Consider the following 16,717-nt stretch of genomic DNA (forward strand, 5'->3'; position numbering starts at 1 on the left):
ACATTTGGAGGCAATATGCCTCTGAAGGCCAGTTGCGCTTATTTATTTTATTTATCTATTAAACTGATATCCCGCCCTTCCTCCCAGAAGGGTCCTGCTTGCAGGCTTCCTATTACGGTTGGGGTGAGGAACTAGATGTTCTTATGTCCTTAAGGGAACCTGAAAACTACTGAAAGGTACCAGGAGAACAGATGGGCCCAACTCCTGCTGTGCAGCTCCCAGCACGGGCAGATGAAGCAGGGTGGCCAAGGCAAACTAAGACTCCGAGCCCTGGCCTGAGGCAGGATTGGACCAGATGCGAGGATCCGCTTCATTTACCCAGGAATGTTGGATGCAGACCCATGGGTGCTCTCTAGCCCAGTGCTGTCTGCACTGGCAGCGGCTCTCAGGGCTTCAGGCAGGGGTGTCTCTCAGCCCTACCTGGAGATGCCGCTGAGGACTGAACCTGGGCCCTTCTGCATGCGCAACAGTTTCCCTAAAAATAAAGTAAGATTCTAGTCCTTATGGTTCTGAATGAAGGGTGATTTAAACAGGGAGCTGCTTTATACTGAGTTAGGCCATTGGTCCATCTGGTTCAGCATCAGCACTGTCTACAGCGACTGGCAGCGACTGTCCATGTTCTCTACCACTGAGTTACGGCCATCTTCCCTTGATTTAAAAGGGGGGGACGGGCTGTGGCCTGCAGGTCCCCCAATATCACCTGCTCCACAGGCTCTTCTCAGGCGGGAGGGTGTTCAGCACTGGGCAGTCTCTGCTTGAGGAGAATTTTGAAAGTGCACATTGGGCAGGCTGGCAGCTGACCCAAGGCATCTTCTCCTCAGGCCACTGACCCACAGACAAAGCCAGCTGGGGCCTCAGGTTGATTTGGCTGCTGGTGGTCAATGGCTCTTGACAGACAAAAAGAGGCTTTCTACTCTGCTGCGGGGGGCTTTGCACGCACACTGAGAGGTTTAACTTCCAGAGTCTTGAGTGGAGGCAACTCAATGCTGAAAAAAGACTAGAAACTTGTTAGCAGAGTTAGGTTTGGGATCAAGAGCAGACCCAGCGCTGTGTGTGTGTGTGTGTGTGTGTGTGTGTGTGTGTGTGTGTGTGTGTGTGTGTGTGTGTGTGTGTGTGTGTGTGTGTGAGAGAGAGAGAGAGAGAGAGAGACTTTCCCTGTGAAGTAGCAGACTTTTACGCTGCAGCAATAACTGAGGATTCAGACTGAGTAAAATAAGAAACAGCTTGCTTCATTGAAGGAAATACACAATAGATAGGAAAGGGATTCTAGTTCTAGTAAACTACCTGCATTGGAGGTTCATGGACCTGACATGGCCTTTGCCCTCATGCTGCAGGTGAGAGAGACAAAGCAAAGACATCTCTTCTCTTCAAGAGACAGAGAAGCAGCAGGAAGGAGAGAGTTGGAAGGTGTGGTCAGCATTCCTAAGAGGTATCAGTTTTCAGGAAGGAAGATGAGCATATGACCAAAGGAAAGGCACAGCCTAGCAACCTGGAGGTCTCCTCTCTGTCTCCCTCCAGACGTGGAAACACCCAAATCGAGTTGCATTTCCACAATTCCAACACAAGTGATGCTTAAAATGGAAACTGTGATTTATCAGGGACAGGGATTAGGAAACAGACATTGTTCCTGGGGAACCTGGCCTGGTTTTCCCTGCCTTCCATCTGCAAGATTATTTCTTTATTTTAAGACCCACTGTGCACCCACCTGTTCCCGGGGCTGCCAGCTTTCTTTGGGTGGCAGCCAGAAATTCAAGACATAGAACTTTCATTGTCACAGAGATGAGGGGACGGGCCTGTTCACCTGCTGAAGTTCCATACACACACAAACCCAGCTGGAAAAATCACATGGCAACCTCATCCTGCTATACATTTTGCTTATTTAAACATTTGGTTTTCAACAATCCAAGGAGCAGTGGCAGACATGGAACCACCAGCTTTCCACAATCAGAAAAGGAAGAGGGGGGGCCCAGGGTGTGAGAGTGTGTGTGTGTGTGATGGAATTTCCTCCCCCAAGGTGTGGTGATGGCCAGAGACTGCTGAGCCCCATCTCTCAGGCCACTCTCTCTGGCCTCTCTCTCTGGCCTCTCAGGCCTCTCTCTCTCTCTGGCCTCTCAGGCCTCTCTCTCTCTCTCTCTCAGGCCTCTCTCTCTCTCAGGCCTCTCTCTCTTTCAGGCCTCTCTCTCTCTCAGGCCTCTCTCTCTCTGCAATCAGCCACTGTCCAACCTGCTCCAGCTCCTGCCACCCAGCAGCCTTCTGCTTCCAAACGAGATTCCAAACTGCTCTATCGGCCGTGATGCAAACCGCAGCCAGAAACACCCATCACGGCCGCTCCTCCCACCCAGCAGCCATGCGTGTCAATCACGCATGCGTGCCCGAAGGGGAGGTCCAAAAGCCGGAGATCAGCCTCTTCACACCAAATATGGCCGGAGGCGGCCCACTTTTGCCAGACACTCCGGCAGAAAACCGGAGACCTGGCAACCCTAGTTCAGTATTAAAGACTAGAGTGTGGCTTGTGTGATGTAACATTATCCTGCAGTAAGGAAAGCTTATTGCTGCTTTGGTTAACCTTTCCTTAGTTTTAAAATAAAAATATTGCATCAAAAGGATCTTGGGTGACATCCAAGAATGCCCACTCACATTGTAAAATAACAGGCAGTGAGAGTACACTCCTCCCACAAACCATCTACATTAGAAACCCAGTCCCCTGTCTGCTGTTACGGCTATAACTATGCTGCAGTTGTGGCAATGGCTCTTCTGATAATCTCGGTATAACTTCAGACAAGCAATCCACTTGAAGATTTCCTAATGGGAAAAACAAAGGCACAGACCTCGACACCTGCTCCTGCTAACAGCCAGCGAATAGATTCCATTCTCCCTCTTCCATTGAAATAATAAAGTTTTGGTTTCCCAGCCATGATGTTCAAGTGTTGGGTATTCTGGAAAGGAGAGGAAAGGGGCAAAAAAAAGCTAAAAATGTTATTAAATGTTTATGGGAAGACTGAATGCGATACAAACAATATATTCTGCAGGATATACGTTTTACAGTATTTCGAATCTGGGAATTAAATCTAGATCTTTGTCTTCTTTGACAGCCTTTATTTAGCACTTGCCTCTACATGCACAATGTGGCTAATGATCAATATGCAGTCTCAGAACTAACAATAAAATGGAAAAACTATAACAATTAGAGCAATTCAACAGCTGAAAGAAAAAATGTTTAGCATCTAGTTGATCACCATCCCAAAACTGGAAGCAGAGTAAAACTTGAGAGCCTGTGTGGTGTAGTGGTTAGAGCATTGGACTGGGAACCAAAAGACCAGGGTTCAAATCCCCACTCAGCCATGAAGCTAAATGGGTGACCTTGGACCAGTCACTGTCTCTCACCCTAACCTATCTCACAGGGTGGTTGGGAGGATAAAATTAGGAAGGGAAGAACCATGTTTATATGCCACCTTGAGTTCCGTGGAGGAAAGGTGGGATTTAAATGTAATAATAACTTAATAAATAATAAAACCACAGATCCTAGAAAAGCATCTCTCTGTAGCCCAAATACCCTACTAAACAAACATGTTTTATATTGTCTTTTAAAGATGATCTGTGCTCTTATTCAGATGTTATCCTAGTTGGCCCATCAATTTTTAATGATTGTAACTCTGATATTTTATTTAAAGATCTTATAATGTATTTTTCATTTGCTGCTCATCTTTCAGTTGCTCAAACATGGAAAACTGGATAATTTGAACATTTCCCTTTGGTATAAGAATACCTGGAACATTGTCATTTTGGGAAAAAATACACTTTATTTATTTATTTACTTTAAAAGTTTCTATCTCGCCCTTCTACCCTACAATAAGGTACTCAGGACAGCCACATTAAAATTACACACATATATAATAAAATACACAATAAAACACAAACATTACAGTAAATTAAAATGCATAGAATACAATTAAAATACATAAAATGCATTATGCATACATATACACACATGAGGGAGTGAGAATAAAAGAACTCAAAAGATAAAAATGAAAGATAAAAAAATTAAAACAGTGTCAGGCTGACCAGTCAGTCCAACCAAAGGCTCTACAGAACAAAATAGTTTTTACAAGTTTCCGAAAAATCACCAGGGAGGGAGCAAAGCGGGCTTCTTTCCAAAGTCTGGGAGCCACAATTGAAAAGGCTCTGTTCCACGTGCTTGTCAATGTAACTTCTTTCATTCCAGGCACGCAGAGGAGACCAGAGGCAGATGATCTTAAATTACATATGGGCGTAAGCGGTCCCTTAGGTACACTGGCCCAAGGCCGTTTAGGGCTTTAAAGGTCAGAACCAGCACTTTGAATTGGGCCTGGAAACAAATTGGGAGCCAGTGGAGTCGATAAAGCACAGGAGTAATATGCTCCCTGAGCCATGCTCCAGTTAACATTCTGGCTGCTGCATTTTGGACCAACTGTAGTTTCCAAAATGTTTCCAAAAGCAGTCCAATGTAGAGTGCATTACAGCAATCAAGCCTCGATGTCACCAATGCGTGTGTCACCGTGGCCAAGTCAGCTGCTTCCAGGAATGGATGCAGCTGGTAGACCATTTTGAGATGGCCAAAAGCACTCCTGGCTACCGCAGCCACCTGATATTCCAGCAGCAGGGCAGGATCCAGAAGAACTCCCAGACCGCAGACTTGCTCTTTCAAGGGGAGTGCAACCTCATCTAGAACAGGTTGCAACCCTATCCCTGGGGCAGTTTTCCCCTTGGTCAGCAGCACTTCTGTCTTGTCTGGATTAAGTTTCAGTTTGTTAGCCCACTTCCAGCCCTTTACGATCGATTTAAGGCTGAGCTAAATCAGACACATTTCATGTGATATGGTGGAGACTTTATTTTGTATACCTCTAAACATCAAATGCAGCAGCACCTATCATCAGCCTTTTGAGAAACCAGAGGGTCATAAGTTGCTTTTGGACTGTTATTTAAAAAAAAAAAAAAAAAGATCAGAAGACACAAACATATATAGATTAATCTTTGTTAGAAACTTGTTCTACCAGTTCAACCGGTTGTGGCCTCTCCAAAGCAACATTAATGTTTTACTTTGTATTCCAAATTAATATGTACTTTAAAATACAATTGTAAAGCTACAGAGCCTTTAGGAGCGTATGACAAGTGTACATAGGAGTTCTTTATACATCTTTATCCCATTCAAAATAGGAGTTAGCCAGCAAGCAAACATCCTGTGTCTTTGGGCCCCTCCAGATATCCTTTTTATTGCACACTCATGATTATATGTGTTCATGATACTATCAGGATGGTCATATGTAATCCTGTTATTATTTGCACTTGCAAAGTTTTGCGGCGGTTATACTACTTCATTTCCCAACCAGTGGATACCTTGTAATTTCCTGCTGAAATCCAGTAACTTTTCATGCAACAAATGTTCTGTGTTTGGGGTTTTTTTGTCCTGCTTTTGTTGAGGTATAACTCCTCCACCCAGACCACAATAATGTGGTAGCACTGGGGAAGCATCACAGAACACATAATAAAACAGAATAAATCCACCAGTAACGCACTATTATTCTGTCAAAAACATGTTGCAGAATACATCCGCAATAAAACACCAGTGTGGAGGGGTCCTTTGGCACTTTTTCTATCAGCATTCATGCGCAGTCTGGAGTCTGGACACAGTTGTGCATCCAGCAAATGACAAGCACATTTCAGAAGGTAAAAGGTAAAGCTTTTCCAGGCATTTAGAAAATGATAGCCAACGCCTCACTTGCTGGATTTCTGTTGTCAAGGCAAAGGAGAGAAAAAGCGGCAAGTCAACCATCATTGTCTCATTCTCTCTGCCTCTTACATGCAAACACATACATAGATAGGCACGTCCTTTTTACAAGTGAATCAGTTCCGTGTAACATATAGATGTATTACACTAACACTAACGTTTTTATTTTTGCTATTCCTGCTGTCCTTACACAGCCTTCAATTACTTAAATAAAACATAAGCTTCAGTAACTAACCTTCTCTTAGCCTTTGGTCTGAGCTCCACACAGTCCTTCCTGTCATTTCACAAGAAACTTTGCCTGAAACAATTAATTCCTGGAACTCCTCCCACCCACAGAGGTGCCTTTCCTACTCGTAAAACATACAAAACATTTCAGTCTGAGTTAATCTAAAGCCACTTTCCCAAGTGGTGGTTACATTAGGATTTGCAGTTCCTTCCTGCAACACCTTAGTTCTAAAATGGCTCTTTTCTGCTTTCTGCCCTGGATTAACAATATTCTCTCACACATACACAAAGAGGATCAAAGACTGTTTTTAGGGTCATGCGTGAAAACACATTGAAATTTCATCCTGATGGTCAGATCTGTGTGGATTAATTTGTAAAAAAAAGTTTGTGTATGGTACATTCCAGAGGGCTACCCATGTTAATCCATGCTAACAAATTCAGCCAAAAGTCCTGCAACTCTTTAAAAGAATAACAACCTTGTTAATAATGTGACATAAGCTGTTATGGGCCAACCTGTCTGACCAAATGGTTGTGGTCTATGAGAGATTAAGCCACAATATTAGTATCAATTAGTTTAGAGCCAGCATCAGCACTGACATCCTTGGGCATATGACAGGCCCCTAATAGGCCCCACTGCTGATGCCTGACCTGTGCCCCCCCCCACATTCTTGCTATTCTGAGCTACACCAGGTGAATGGATATATTATTATTATTTATTTATTATTTATTAAACTTGTATACCGCCCCATAGCCGAAGCTCTCTGGGAGGTTCACAATAACTAAAAACAAATACAATTTAAAATACATCTTTTAAAAAAACAATTTAAAACACAATTTAAAATATTTATTATTTATTAAATATTATTTAGCCATCATTTTAATTTCTCATAAAGCCCCTGACCTTGTGTCACTTTGGACACTGCAGGAAATGAAAAGAGTGACTTGATCCATCCACATAGTGCTGCTTGGAACACTGCCACTGCAGGACCCACTTAAAAGGGAAGGACCAGAGCACTGTCTGCCCAGCTCCCCCCCTCAATCCAAAACCAGATCTGAATTAGATTGTAAATTTGCAATCAGAGCATTAGTTAATACAGTGCTTAGTTATCAAACACATAAGAAGAAAACGAATACATCTCTCAGTATATAGAAATATAAGCCATCATGCTGTCATTATGTCACAGTGTGATGATGGGGTTGGGACAAGCCAGCGAGCTACATAGTGGTTGCAGTAGCAGCTGTGACCTGGTCCATGGTGGCCCAAACAAAATACCAGACAATAGGCTGGGCCTTCGAGCAGGCTGGCTAGCTGGTTTGGCACCCTACAGAGGGGGGAAGGGGAACTTTGGTAACCCATGGGGGGAAGGGGAACTTTGGTAACCCATGGGGGGAAGGGGAACTTTGGTAACCCATGGGGGGAAGGGGAACTTTGGTAACCCATGGGGGGAAGGGGAACTTTGGTAACCCATGGGGGGAAGGGGGACTTGGGCAATGGTAGGCAGGGTTGGCAAGCAAAGCAAGCAGGGGCAGAGCCCCTAGTATTACAGTAAAATTTTAAGTCAGCGCATGAGAGGAGAGGGAAGTCCCTAGACACAAAAAAGTGTGTAACCCATATGGAAATCATCTTATAGGACCGTATTCAACTAAATTGTTGCGCTAGCAGAAGCCAGCACAAAGATTCACACTAGTGCAATGGGACTTTCCCCCTCACACCCCTCAAAGTCTGTTCCAGTGCATGGGGTGGGGGGGAGAAGAGGTGAGATTGTTCCATCAGGCAAGAAGAAATGCTTTTGCTGATGGAACAATCTTCTTAATGCTACACTGAATTCAACCCATAGTAATTGCATACTCATGTACCTTGTTGCTGGTTCACATACTGGGGGAAAAAAAGAGGCAGGCTCTGGTGCTTGGTAGATTTATTGAGGCTCAACACGTTTCAGAGTAATCTTTCCTCAGGGGCTACAAACATTAAAACAAACTAAAATCAATAACATGGAGACAACATCGTGGTCTGAGACTTACAGAAGTATATGGCAAAACACTTTCAAAGACCACATTCCATATAACATACTTCACATATGTAGTAAAAAATTGTCATAACATTAAAACTTGCATCTCTTGCATGTGTGTAAAGCAGCTCAAACAAAGCAAATGCAATTGCTAGCCAGCTGCAACATGAAACTCTCTTGCCCTCCCCAAATACAACAAAGATAAAACCCTGTGCTGACCAATGGAGATCTGTTTCTTTTTCTCTGCCTGCACAGTTCAAATTCTTTACCCAGCTCCACACAAAACGAACACCACAGACCAAATTCTGATGCTGCTGTTATCTATATTGGAAGTACGTATCAGCTCAGCTGCTTAATTACTGCATTTGCAAATACAGCTGGTCCTGCAAATACTTGCAGAGAGTAACTGGCATACTCAGTGGTTGTAGTAAATCAGCCCAACTTTCATATAGGACCCTTTTTGTAGATTTCATTTGTATTCAGAGAAATCCAATTCCTCATATAACCCCAAAGGTACCAGACATTTTAAAGAGATAATCCAGAATAATACTCTCCTGCTGAGTAGTCTCTCTTTGTCCACAACTCTTTCAATGGCCCAAAACATTATGTCAGTTGGCTTTTGATGTTTCTCAACAAAATGTCTCACCAATGGAGCACCCACTCTTCGATGTCTTAAATTGCAAAGATGTTCACCAATTAGGAGTTTTAATGGTCTTGATGTCTTCCCAACATAAATCTGATTGCAAGGGCAGGAGATGAGATAAATAACTCCTGCAGATTTGCAGGTAAAAAAAATCCTGAATTTGGATATACTTTCCAGTGTTGGGATTGACAGAGGATTTTTTCTTGTGAGTGAATTGGCAGTATGAACAATGGCCACATGGATGGTGTCCTGTTAGATTAGATGTGTGAAAAATTGTAAATTGACGCTGCTTATTTCCGCTCTTCACATAATCTGTGTGGATCAGCCAGTCCTTGAGATTTCTTGTTCTTTTAAAGGCTACCCTGGGCCGTGTTGTTAGGCCTGGCAGATCCTGGACCAGATGCCAATTGGAACGGATGTATGTTTGAAGTCTCCTGGTAATTGGATTAAACGGAAGAACACATGTTGTGCGGTTTGTTCTTTTATGAGGACATAACAGAGTGTCACGTTTGCAAGCATTAGCTCTTTTTAATGTTTTTAGTTACTGTAAACTGCCCTATGGAGCTCTATGGGGCGGTATATAAATACAATAAATAAATAAATGATCAATCCATTCTCAGCAAGTTTGCATAGGATCCCATTTCTTACCTCCCGGATTAAAAAGCAGAGAAATTCACTCATAGGCAAAAAACCTTGCGGTTTAAGAACGTACCTATAGCCCACAGATATTTCTATCCAACTTTAAAAAGCAGGGAAATTGGGCAGCTATAGTGAATGCACCAGAGGATCAGCAGACCTGACCTCCTCTCTGAGATTTTGTACTACCCTACAATTTTTTCAAAATGCAAGCACAATTTGAGTTGGTCTTTCACAGTCCAATCCACTTGCTGTGTAGCTTGGAAGAATTTGGCAACATGTGCCTCTGAGCATATGGTGAGTGGTGGCAACACCTGCAATCTGCCCAAATAATAGAAACAAAACATGTGCTGTGCTGATCTTGTTTTAGCAGGGATGAAGCAACGTTATTAAGACAGTTGACATAATTCAGATAGTCACTTTAAATATGTCTGATTTACTTCGCAATTTCAGTGAAGTTTCCTATAGGAAATCATTTTCTTTTGTTTCTGTTTCTGTGAATATGTGAAGTACAGCAACACTTTGCAAACTTTACACTAAAAAAACTCCAGAAATAATTATAGAATAATGGCACTGACTATTCTGCAGAATAGTCTCCAGTGGACATCAGGAGTGTCTCAGTTTGCACAAGATAAAACAGTGGGAGGTGAAATATATTCTAGGTGTGCTCTACGTTTTTAATTGACCGTGCCCACCTTGCCTTAAATGAAGTGGTTTAACCATAACAGCCTGAAAACATGCATCTTGGGCAGGCTAAGTTTGTTTTTTCCAACAGCTAGAGTCATTCCTGAAGGAGCAACATATTGTAATCAGTCTGATTTTACATCAAACTTCAGTTTCAGATTCAACTGTTAATGCACCCAAAATAGAAATAGAACATAAACTCCAATTTGAAACACAAAAGGCTGTCTTCAACATCATATGACACTGACCAATAAAAAGGCTTTGAAATCAATAAAAATAAATTTGACATAGGTTTCTAGGATGAATGATGAGGGAAATAAAATTTTCTAGATTAGATTCTCTGTAGAAACGATAGTAACACAGGAGTGAAGCAAAGTAAGAGCACCAACAAACATACAAAAATGTAATTCTCCGTATTTGGAGATGGCAGTTATTGCCATCACTCACCATATGCTCAGAGGCACGTTACCAAATTCTTCCAAGCTACACAGCAAGTGGATTGAACTGTGAAAGACCAACCCAAATTGTGTTTGCATTTTGACAACTTTGTAGGGCAGTACAATATCTCAGAGAGGAGTTCCGGTCTCCTGCTCCCCTGGTGCATTCACCAGGGCTGGTTCTAAAGGGTGGCCAGGTTGGGCACTGGCCCGACAGCCCCTGGAGCTACAGGGGTCCCCTCAGCTGCCCCTCCACTCCCCTTCCGTGATCTGCGACCCCCACCCCCACCCCACCTACCCACACCTACCTTTCTGCTCTTTTACCATTGCCCTTAACGAAGATGGCGGCCGCAGTTTCCCTAAGGTACTGAAGCCCCTGCTGCCATCTTTGTTGATGGCAAAGATGTGCGCACGTAGCACACACGCATGCCATCAACAAAGATGGCAAAGGCGTTATCCTGTTAAGGAAACCGTGGCCTCCATCTTCGTTAAGGGCAATGGTAAAAGACAGAAGAAAGGTAGGTGGGGGCATGGCGGGGTGCATGCGTGCACGCACATACACCCCAAGGGCCAGGGCAAGCTGATGCCCAAGGGCCCCGGCATTCCTGGAGCCGGCCCTGGCATTCACTATAGCTGCCCAATTTCCCTGCTTTTTAAAGTTGGATGGAAATATCTGTGGGCTATAGGTATGTTCTTAAACCGCAAGGTTTTTTGCCTGTTAGTGAATAACTGCAATATTTGAAAACAAGCCAGTAATCAGTAGATGGTGGCGGCAGCAAGCAACTGAACTTGAGTCACCTAAACTTGCTTGCTGGTAGCTTCAGCCTTTGGTTTTGATAAGAACATAAGAACATAAGAAGAGCCTGCTGGATCAGGCCAGTGGCCCATCTAGTCCAGCATCCTGTTCTCACAGTGGCCAACCAGGCTATGTACACATTTGTGGTTATGCTGGCTTTAGTATGTCACCACCAGAGGTGATTGGTGTCTCCATGTTAGTGGGGCAGTGGAATCTGCTCCGGGTTTTAGTCCAAACTTTTAAGGGCTGTTCAATATGCTTCAGCACCATGAAAGGTCCTTGAAAGTTCTGACTAAAACCCAGGGTGGATTCCACTCCCCACTGACATGGCGCATCAGCGGAAAAGTGATCCCCACCTCTGTTTATTAAATTTGGGTGCACATGATGTCTGTCCTTTTTTCTCCAAAACTTTGAGTTTTGGTGCAATTTCCCTCCAAACCAGCTTCACTCTGACTTCAAAACTATTTTATCAATCAACCTGCTGAGACTCCAAGGGGTGTACAGTGGGAAAGCTTTGATGTGGGTGGTCCTAAATTTCATCACCAGTGGGGCATGTATTCCTACTTCCTACCTGTGGTTGGGATCATTTCATTTCTGGCACTCTAATTCTATTCACCTCCACTTCCCCCTTCTGGTCTAGGAAAAAATGGCAGGGAAGCCACTTAGCAATCCAGCTGCACAAAATTCTTCATGTGACAAGGTTGGACGGAATAGGCTGCTCACAGTTAAAAACAAACGCAGGATTTGTTGGTTCCTATGAAATAGCCTGGTGATGCAATTTTGTGTTTATTTAACAAGATTTTTGACAGGACTCAAAAGGAAGAAAGTTTTCCTCACAATATCCCTCACAGAACAACAATTCCCAGAGTGGTTTAACAATCGATCTCTCTTCCCAGGAAACTCTGGGAATTGTAGCTCTGTGAAGGGAAAAAAAGATGGCAACATGTAGGCCACCTTGCTTTCAGGGGTGATATGCTTTAGCTCATTAAAATATTCTACAACATTCCAGTTGACAAAGTCCTATACGTTTACCTACTAATATAGAAAACTAGGTCACTTTTAATGATTATGTTTTTATACTGCTTAATTGGGGCTGGGCGAGAAATTTGACTCAAGCTGAATCTATCAAATCCACACTTTTCAAAACAATATGAGCCAAAACACAGGCATCCTTTGACGTTGGAACTGATTTGAATGTTGTGATGCAGTTCGCCAACCTATGTTGGCATATATATGCATTGTTTGCAATTGAAGGATGAAAACAAGACCCTGTTCTTTGCAGTAGAGTGAAAGACAGTTGTGTGAAATCCAGTATATTGGGGGGGAAATGCATATACAGTAGGGCCCTGCTTTTTGGCAGCCTGCTTTTTGGAGTTCCACTAATATGGCAGTTTCCAATTAGAGGAAGGCCCCACTCATATGGCGCTTGTTCCGCTTTAACAGCGTTTTTTGGGTGTCGGGCGCCATTTTATTGACAGAGTTCTGCTTTTAGGCAGGTTTCGCTTTTACGCGGGGGTCTGGAATGTAACCCGCCGTATGAGTGGGGCCCTACTGTATTAGGGGAAAGTGAACATAAAAATGAGTATATGAGTGAAAATAACGTGCAAAAATGCATTGCTTGATGAGAAATGGCTTGCAAAAATGTGTATATTAGTCAAAGCTGCCTACAAAATTGTGTTTATTAAAACTTCACCCTAAAATGCTGTAGAATAAAAAAACCACAAATTGCAACAGACATGCAGTGAACTGAATTTAAGACAGGAAAAATGAGAAACTGAGAGAACTGAAACTGACACATCTTTCCATCCCTGCTGCTTAATAGGATAAAAAATATCTAAGCAATTTACATAAAAACAATAAAAATGCAGCAACATTAAGTAACATTTCCTAAAAACAGGATTAAAATATAATGCAAACTATATATCACAAATTAAATCCAACAGTGTACAAAGCAGATGCTTAAATATTAAGAGTCAGAGTCCAGGGAAGCTTGGATAAACATTTATGTTTTAAAGAGGCGTTTAAAGGTCATTACGGTCTCTGCCTCATACATTACCCGAATAAGGGCAATCCAGAACGTGAGTGTTATCATCGAGAAGGTTGGCTTCTGTGTTGTCATTGAGTGGGATTGTGGTATGACTAGCAGGATCACTTTGGAAGATCTTAAAGATCCGTTTAGTCTGTACTAGGGGAGGCAGTCAGCTAGGCATCCTAGTCTTGAGCTGTATAGGGCTCTAAATGTTAACAAAACCTTGGATGTGACTCAGCAGCTAATAGGCAGCTAGCGCAGATCTTTCAACACTGGTGTAATGTGTGTAAAACTGAGGGTCCCACTAAGCATCCTAGCAGTTGCATTTTGGACTAGCTGCAGCCTATAGCTTCCAAACCAGGTACAAAGTAGTTCCATATACAGTGCATTACAGTAGTCTAATTGCCGGGTTATCACTTTATGGACTGTTTATATGGAATAGCCATAGGTGGCATATCAACTGGTAATTGGCAGTCTGAACCACTGGAGTCACCTGGGCCTCTAGTGACAGTAATGATTTGAATCAAGGAGCACCTACTTCTTCAGAAAGAGTGCAATCTCATCCACAGCAGGTACACAACCCAATTCTCCTGTCATTTAAGAGGCATGTTAGCTTATAAAGCATAGCCAGCTTACCAATTTTTGCCAAAAATAAAAATAAAAAAGAGCCCAACAATTGCTGTTTAAGAGATGTGTAAAGAGAGCAAAACAGTACACCTGGGGACTAGGGCAGGATCTTGCAGCTCCCCAGATGTCATTGGGATGTAACGCCCGTCATCCATGGTGATTCTGGCTGGAGCTGATGGAAGTTGTCACCCACAACATCTGAACACCCACAATTTCCATTCCATGCTGTACACAATTAGCAATTCGCTAATCGCTCCTGAACTATGTGGCAATGTTTTGGTTCATATGATGGCTCACTCTGCTTCTCTAACTAAATTAACAATCCCATAGTTTCCAGTCAAGGAAAGATAACAGTATTTTGATTGAATTAAGTCCTGGTGTCCAATTGATTTAAGTCCTAGTGTGCAACTACAGGAATACCCCGCATTAACGTACGCAATGGGTCCAGAGTGAGTACGTAAACCGAAAATGTACTTAAAGTGAAGCACTACCTTTTTTCACTTATAGATGCATATACTGCATTGCAATCATCATATACAGGCATAACTGATGTAAATAATGCATTTATAACTAAAATAAACACAGTAGGCCTTATTTTAAGAACAAGTTTGTAGTTGGAAACTGATCGGGTGGTGGCGTCATGCCGTTAAGTGTCCGTTCTTGCAAAGCGAGCGTACGTAAACAGGGGAATGGTGCTACTGTAAATATGTCCATACTCACGAGTGTCCGTAAAGTGAAGGTCCGTATAGCAGGGTATTCCTGTAGATTCATTCATTCTTAGTGCTTCTATGCCATATTTCAGGACAAAGACACTCAGGGCAGCTTACAAAAAAGATAACTGGAAATACAGAATAGCTTAGCTTCGTAGTAGACTCTGAGCTGGAGCTGTATCTCTAGTACAGCAAAGGGATCCCTAAGTGCTGCTTCCTGTCCCTCTGATGACCTCAGCAATGGCAGTCAGTCACTAGAGGGGTCAGGGAGGGGGCTGTCAGAGGGGAAGCTGGATTTAGGCACAGTGGAGGGGTGCCCAGGTGCTATTTTTCTCTCTTACTGATGCTCAGCAATCAGCAGTTAAGCAACATATGGTACTATGGAGAGAGACTGTGAAGCTGTAACTGTTTACAAGATCTTCTGGGATTTAATATAGGTTAACCTGGTCTTATCAGAAAAGTAGTTTCTGAAAAATAGTCATTAGCAAAAAGTCTGCCTTCAGAAAACACACACCTATTTAGTAATTTGTGAATTATGAGATGATCAGGAATTTGAGTAACAGACTATCAGCTGTAGTCATATCCTCTGAAACATTCAGTACTACTCAGAGGAGACCCATTGAAGTTAATAGACATGCCTAACTTAGGTTTATTAATTTTAATTATTCTGAGTATTATTATTATTATTATTTATTAAATTTATATACCGCCCGACTAGCAATAGCTCTCTGGGCGGTGAACATAGGTCTTAGTTGAATACAACTCAAAGTATTTTGGTAGCCTTGTATCCTTCATGAACTGTAATTGTAGCCAGTAAGCTCATAACCCTAATTTTAGAAATTATTCAACCAAGGTTCAGCTTCAGTCTAAGAATAGTCAATGATATTGCCTGAAATAAGGTTCTGAGAAAGCTATTCCAGACTGCTTTGATGACTGGCAGCTTTTCTCAGTTACTCGAAGCCACGGCTCTGGCACCGTATATTAGGCAAGAAACAATTTGTGCAAAAACCTAGGCAATGACAGCATCCACGAGAGAGAGAGAGAGAGAGAGAGAGAGATTTCCCCATTTGAGTGTTGGATGAAAAATGCAGAATCTCTGTAACAGTACAGTATCTTAAATAAAGTTGTCACTTCCCACCCCCACAAGCTACAACAAGTAACAGGCAGGGCAGAAAGACAATAATTTGGAAAGGTCCTTATTAAAGTAACTGATTGTACCAATATTATAGAAATTCAGTCTTCCTATGGGTTTGTGTACAGTGCATTTGCTCGTGAACACAAACCCTTCTCTCCCATTATTCAAGCCTTGATCCATTGGTAGCTAGCACATGCACTTATTGCAGAACCAAGTTTCCTTTCTAAAAGTGCACATATTGTGCTTTCTCAATGAGAAGATAGAGAAAAACAAATATCCCTTGTGACACCCAGCAAGCATTGTATCTTCATCTGTACAATAGGTACTTGGAGATCAGGTACCCTTCATTTCAAGCTACATGGAAGCCCTACCCTGTAATCCTAAATTTATTGCATTTTTATCCTACCCTTTATTCAAGGCATTCATACACAATTCTCTCTCCCCACCACCCCAATTTTATCCTCACAGCCAGGTAGGTTATGCTGAGAAATGATGACTTTCCCAAGGTCAGCCAGTGAGCATAATGGCTAAGTGGGGATTTGAACCTGCAACGCAGGAGAAGCCAAGGTGGTCCCCTCCAGTTGTTGTTGGACTCCAACTCCTAATAAGTACTGGTAAAATGTGCAGTACCCGCTTAACAATATTGCAGATGCTTGGGGTTCAAAATGTCTTGAACCCTGAAGGTTTAACTTTATTTACAGAAAATGTGGTATTGTTCAGTATCGAAGTGTATTTCCAGTTAAGTATGTTAGGAGCAAAACTAATCTTACTTTTTGTAAAGTATATTTTTGCAATACTAAATATGGTATTGGGAAAAAATGGTCCTACTCTGCAAACACCTATACCTTTGGCAAATAATATCCATTTGTTGTTACTCTCCACTGCTTATAACACAAAAAGTCCTGAATTATACAACTGGCCAGATCAGTGCTAATTCTTGAAATACAAAGCCAGCCATGGACTGGATTAAGATGAGTATTCTGAAGGACAATGGAAGAAGCTATTAAACCTATGTCTTTGAA

General features: G+C 42.5%; 2 protein-coding genes across 4 annotated transcripts in view; both read right to left on the bottom strand.

The window, feature by feature from the left end:
* LOC133384324 (glutathione S-transferase A4-like) overlaps nt 1–8,306 on the bottom strand; it is a 40,650-nt gene extending 32,344 nt beyond the window's left edge. The window contains exons 1-3 of one of the 3 annotated variants that reach the window (XM_061626232.1): nt 8,218–8,306; nt 7,847–7,948; nt 2,829–2,936 (exon numbers count right to left, since the gene is read on the bottom strand). In XM_061626232.1, coding sequence (XP_061482216.1) covers nt 2,829–2,915 — 87 coding nt within the window. In that variant the 5' untranslated portion in view covers nt 2,916–2,936; nt 7,847–7,948; nt 8,218–8,306. Of the gene's footprint in view, nt 1–2,828; nt 2,937–5,999; nt 6,029–7,846; nt 7,949–8,217 lie in introns of those variants that run through there. The other 2 variants (XM_061626233.1, XM_061626234.1) reach the window with 2 other exon arrangements.
* LOC133383050 (glutathione S-transferase-like) overlaps nt 1–16,717 on the bottom strand; it is a 176,762-nt gene that overhangs the window by 112,625 nt on the left and 47,420 nt on the right. The window lies entirely within an intron of this gene.

Source organism: Rhineura floridana, chromosome 4, assembly GCF_030035675.1.
Source record: "Rhineura floridana isolate rRhiFlo1 chromosome 4, rRhiFlo1.hap2, whole genome shotgun sequence".
Classification (NCBI taxonomy): Eukaryota; Metazoa; Chordata; class Lepidosauria; order Squamata; family Rhineuridae; genus Rhineura; species Rhineura floridana.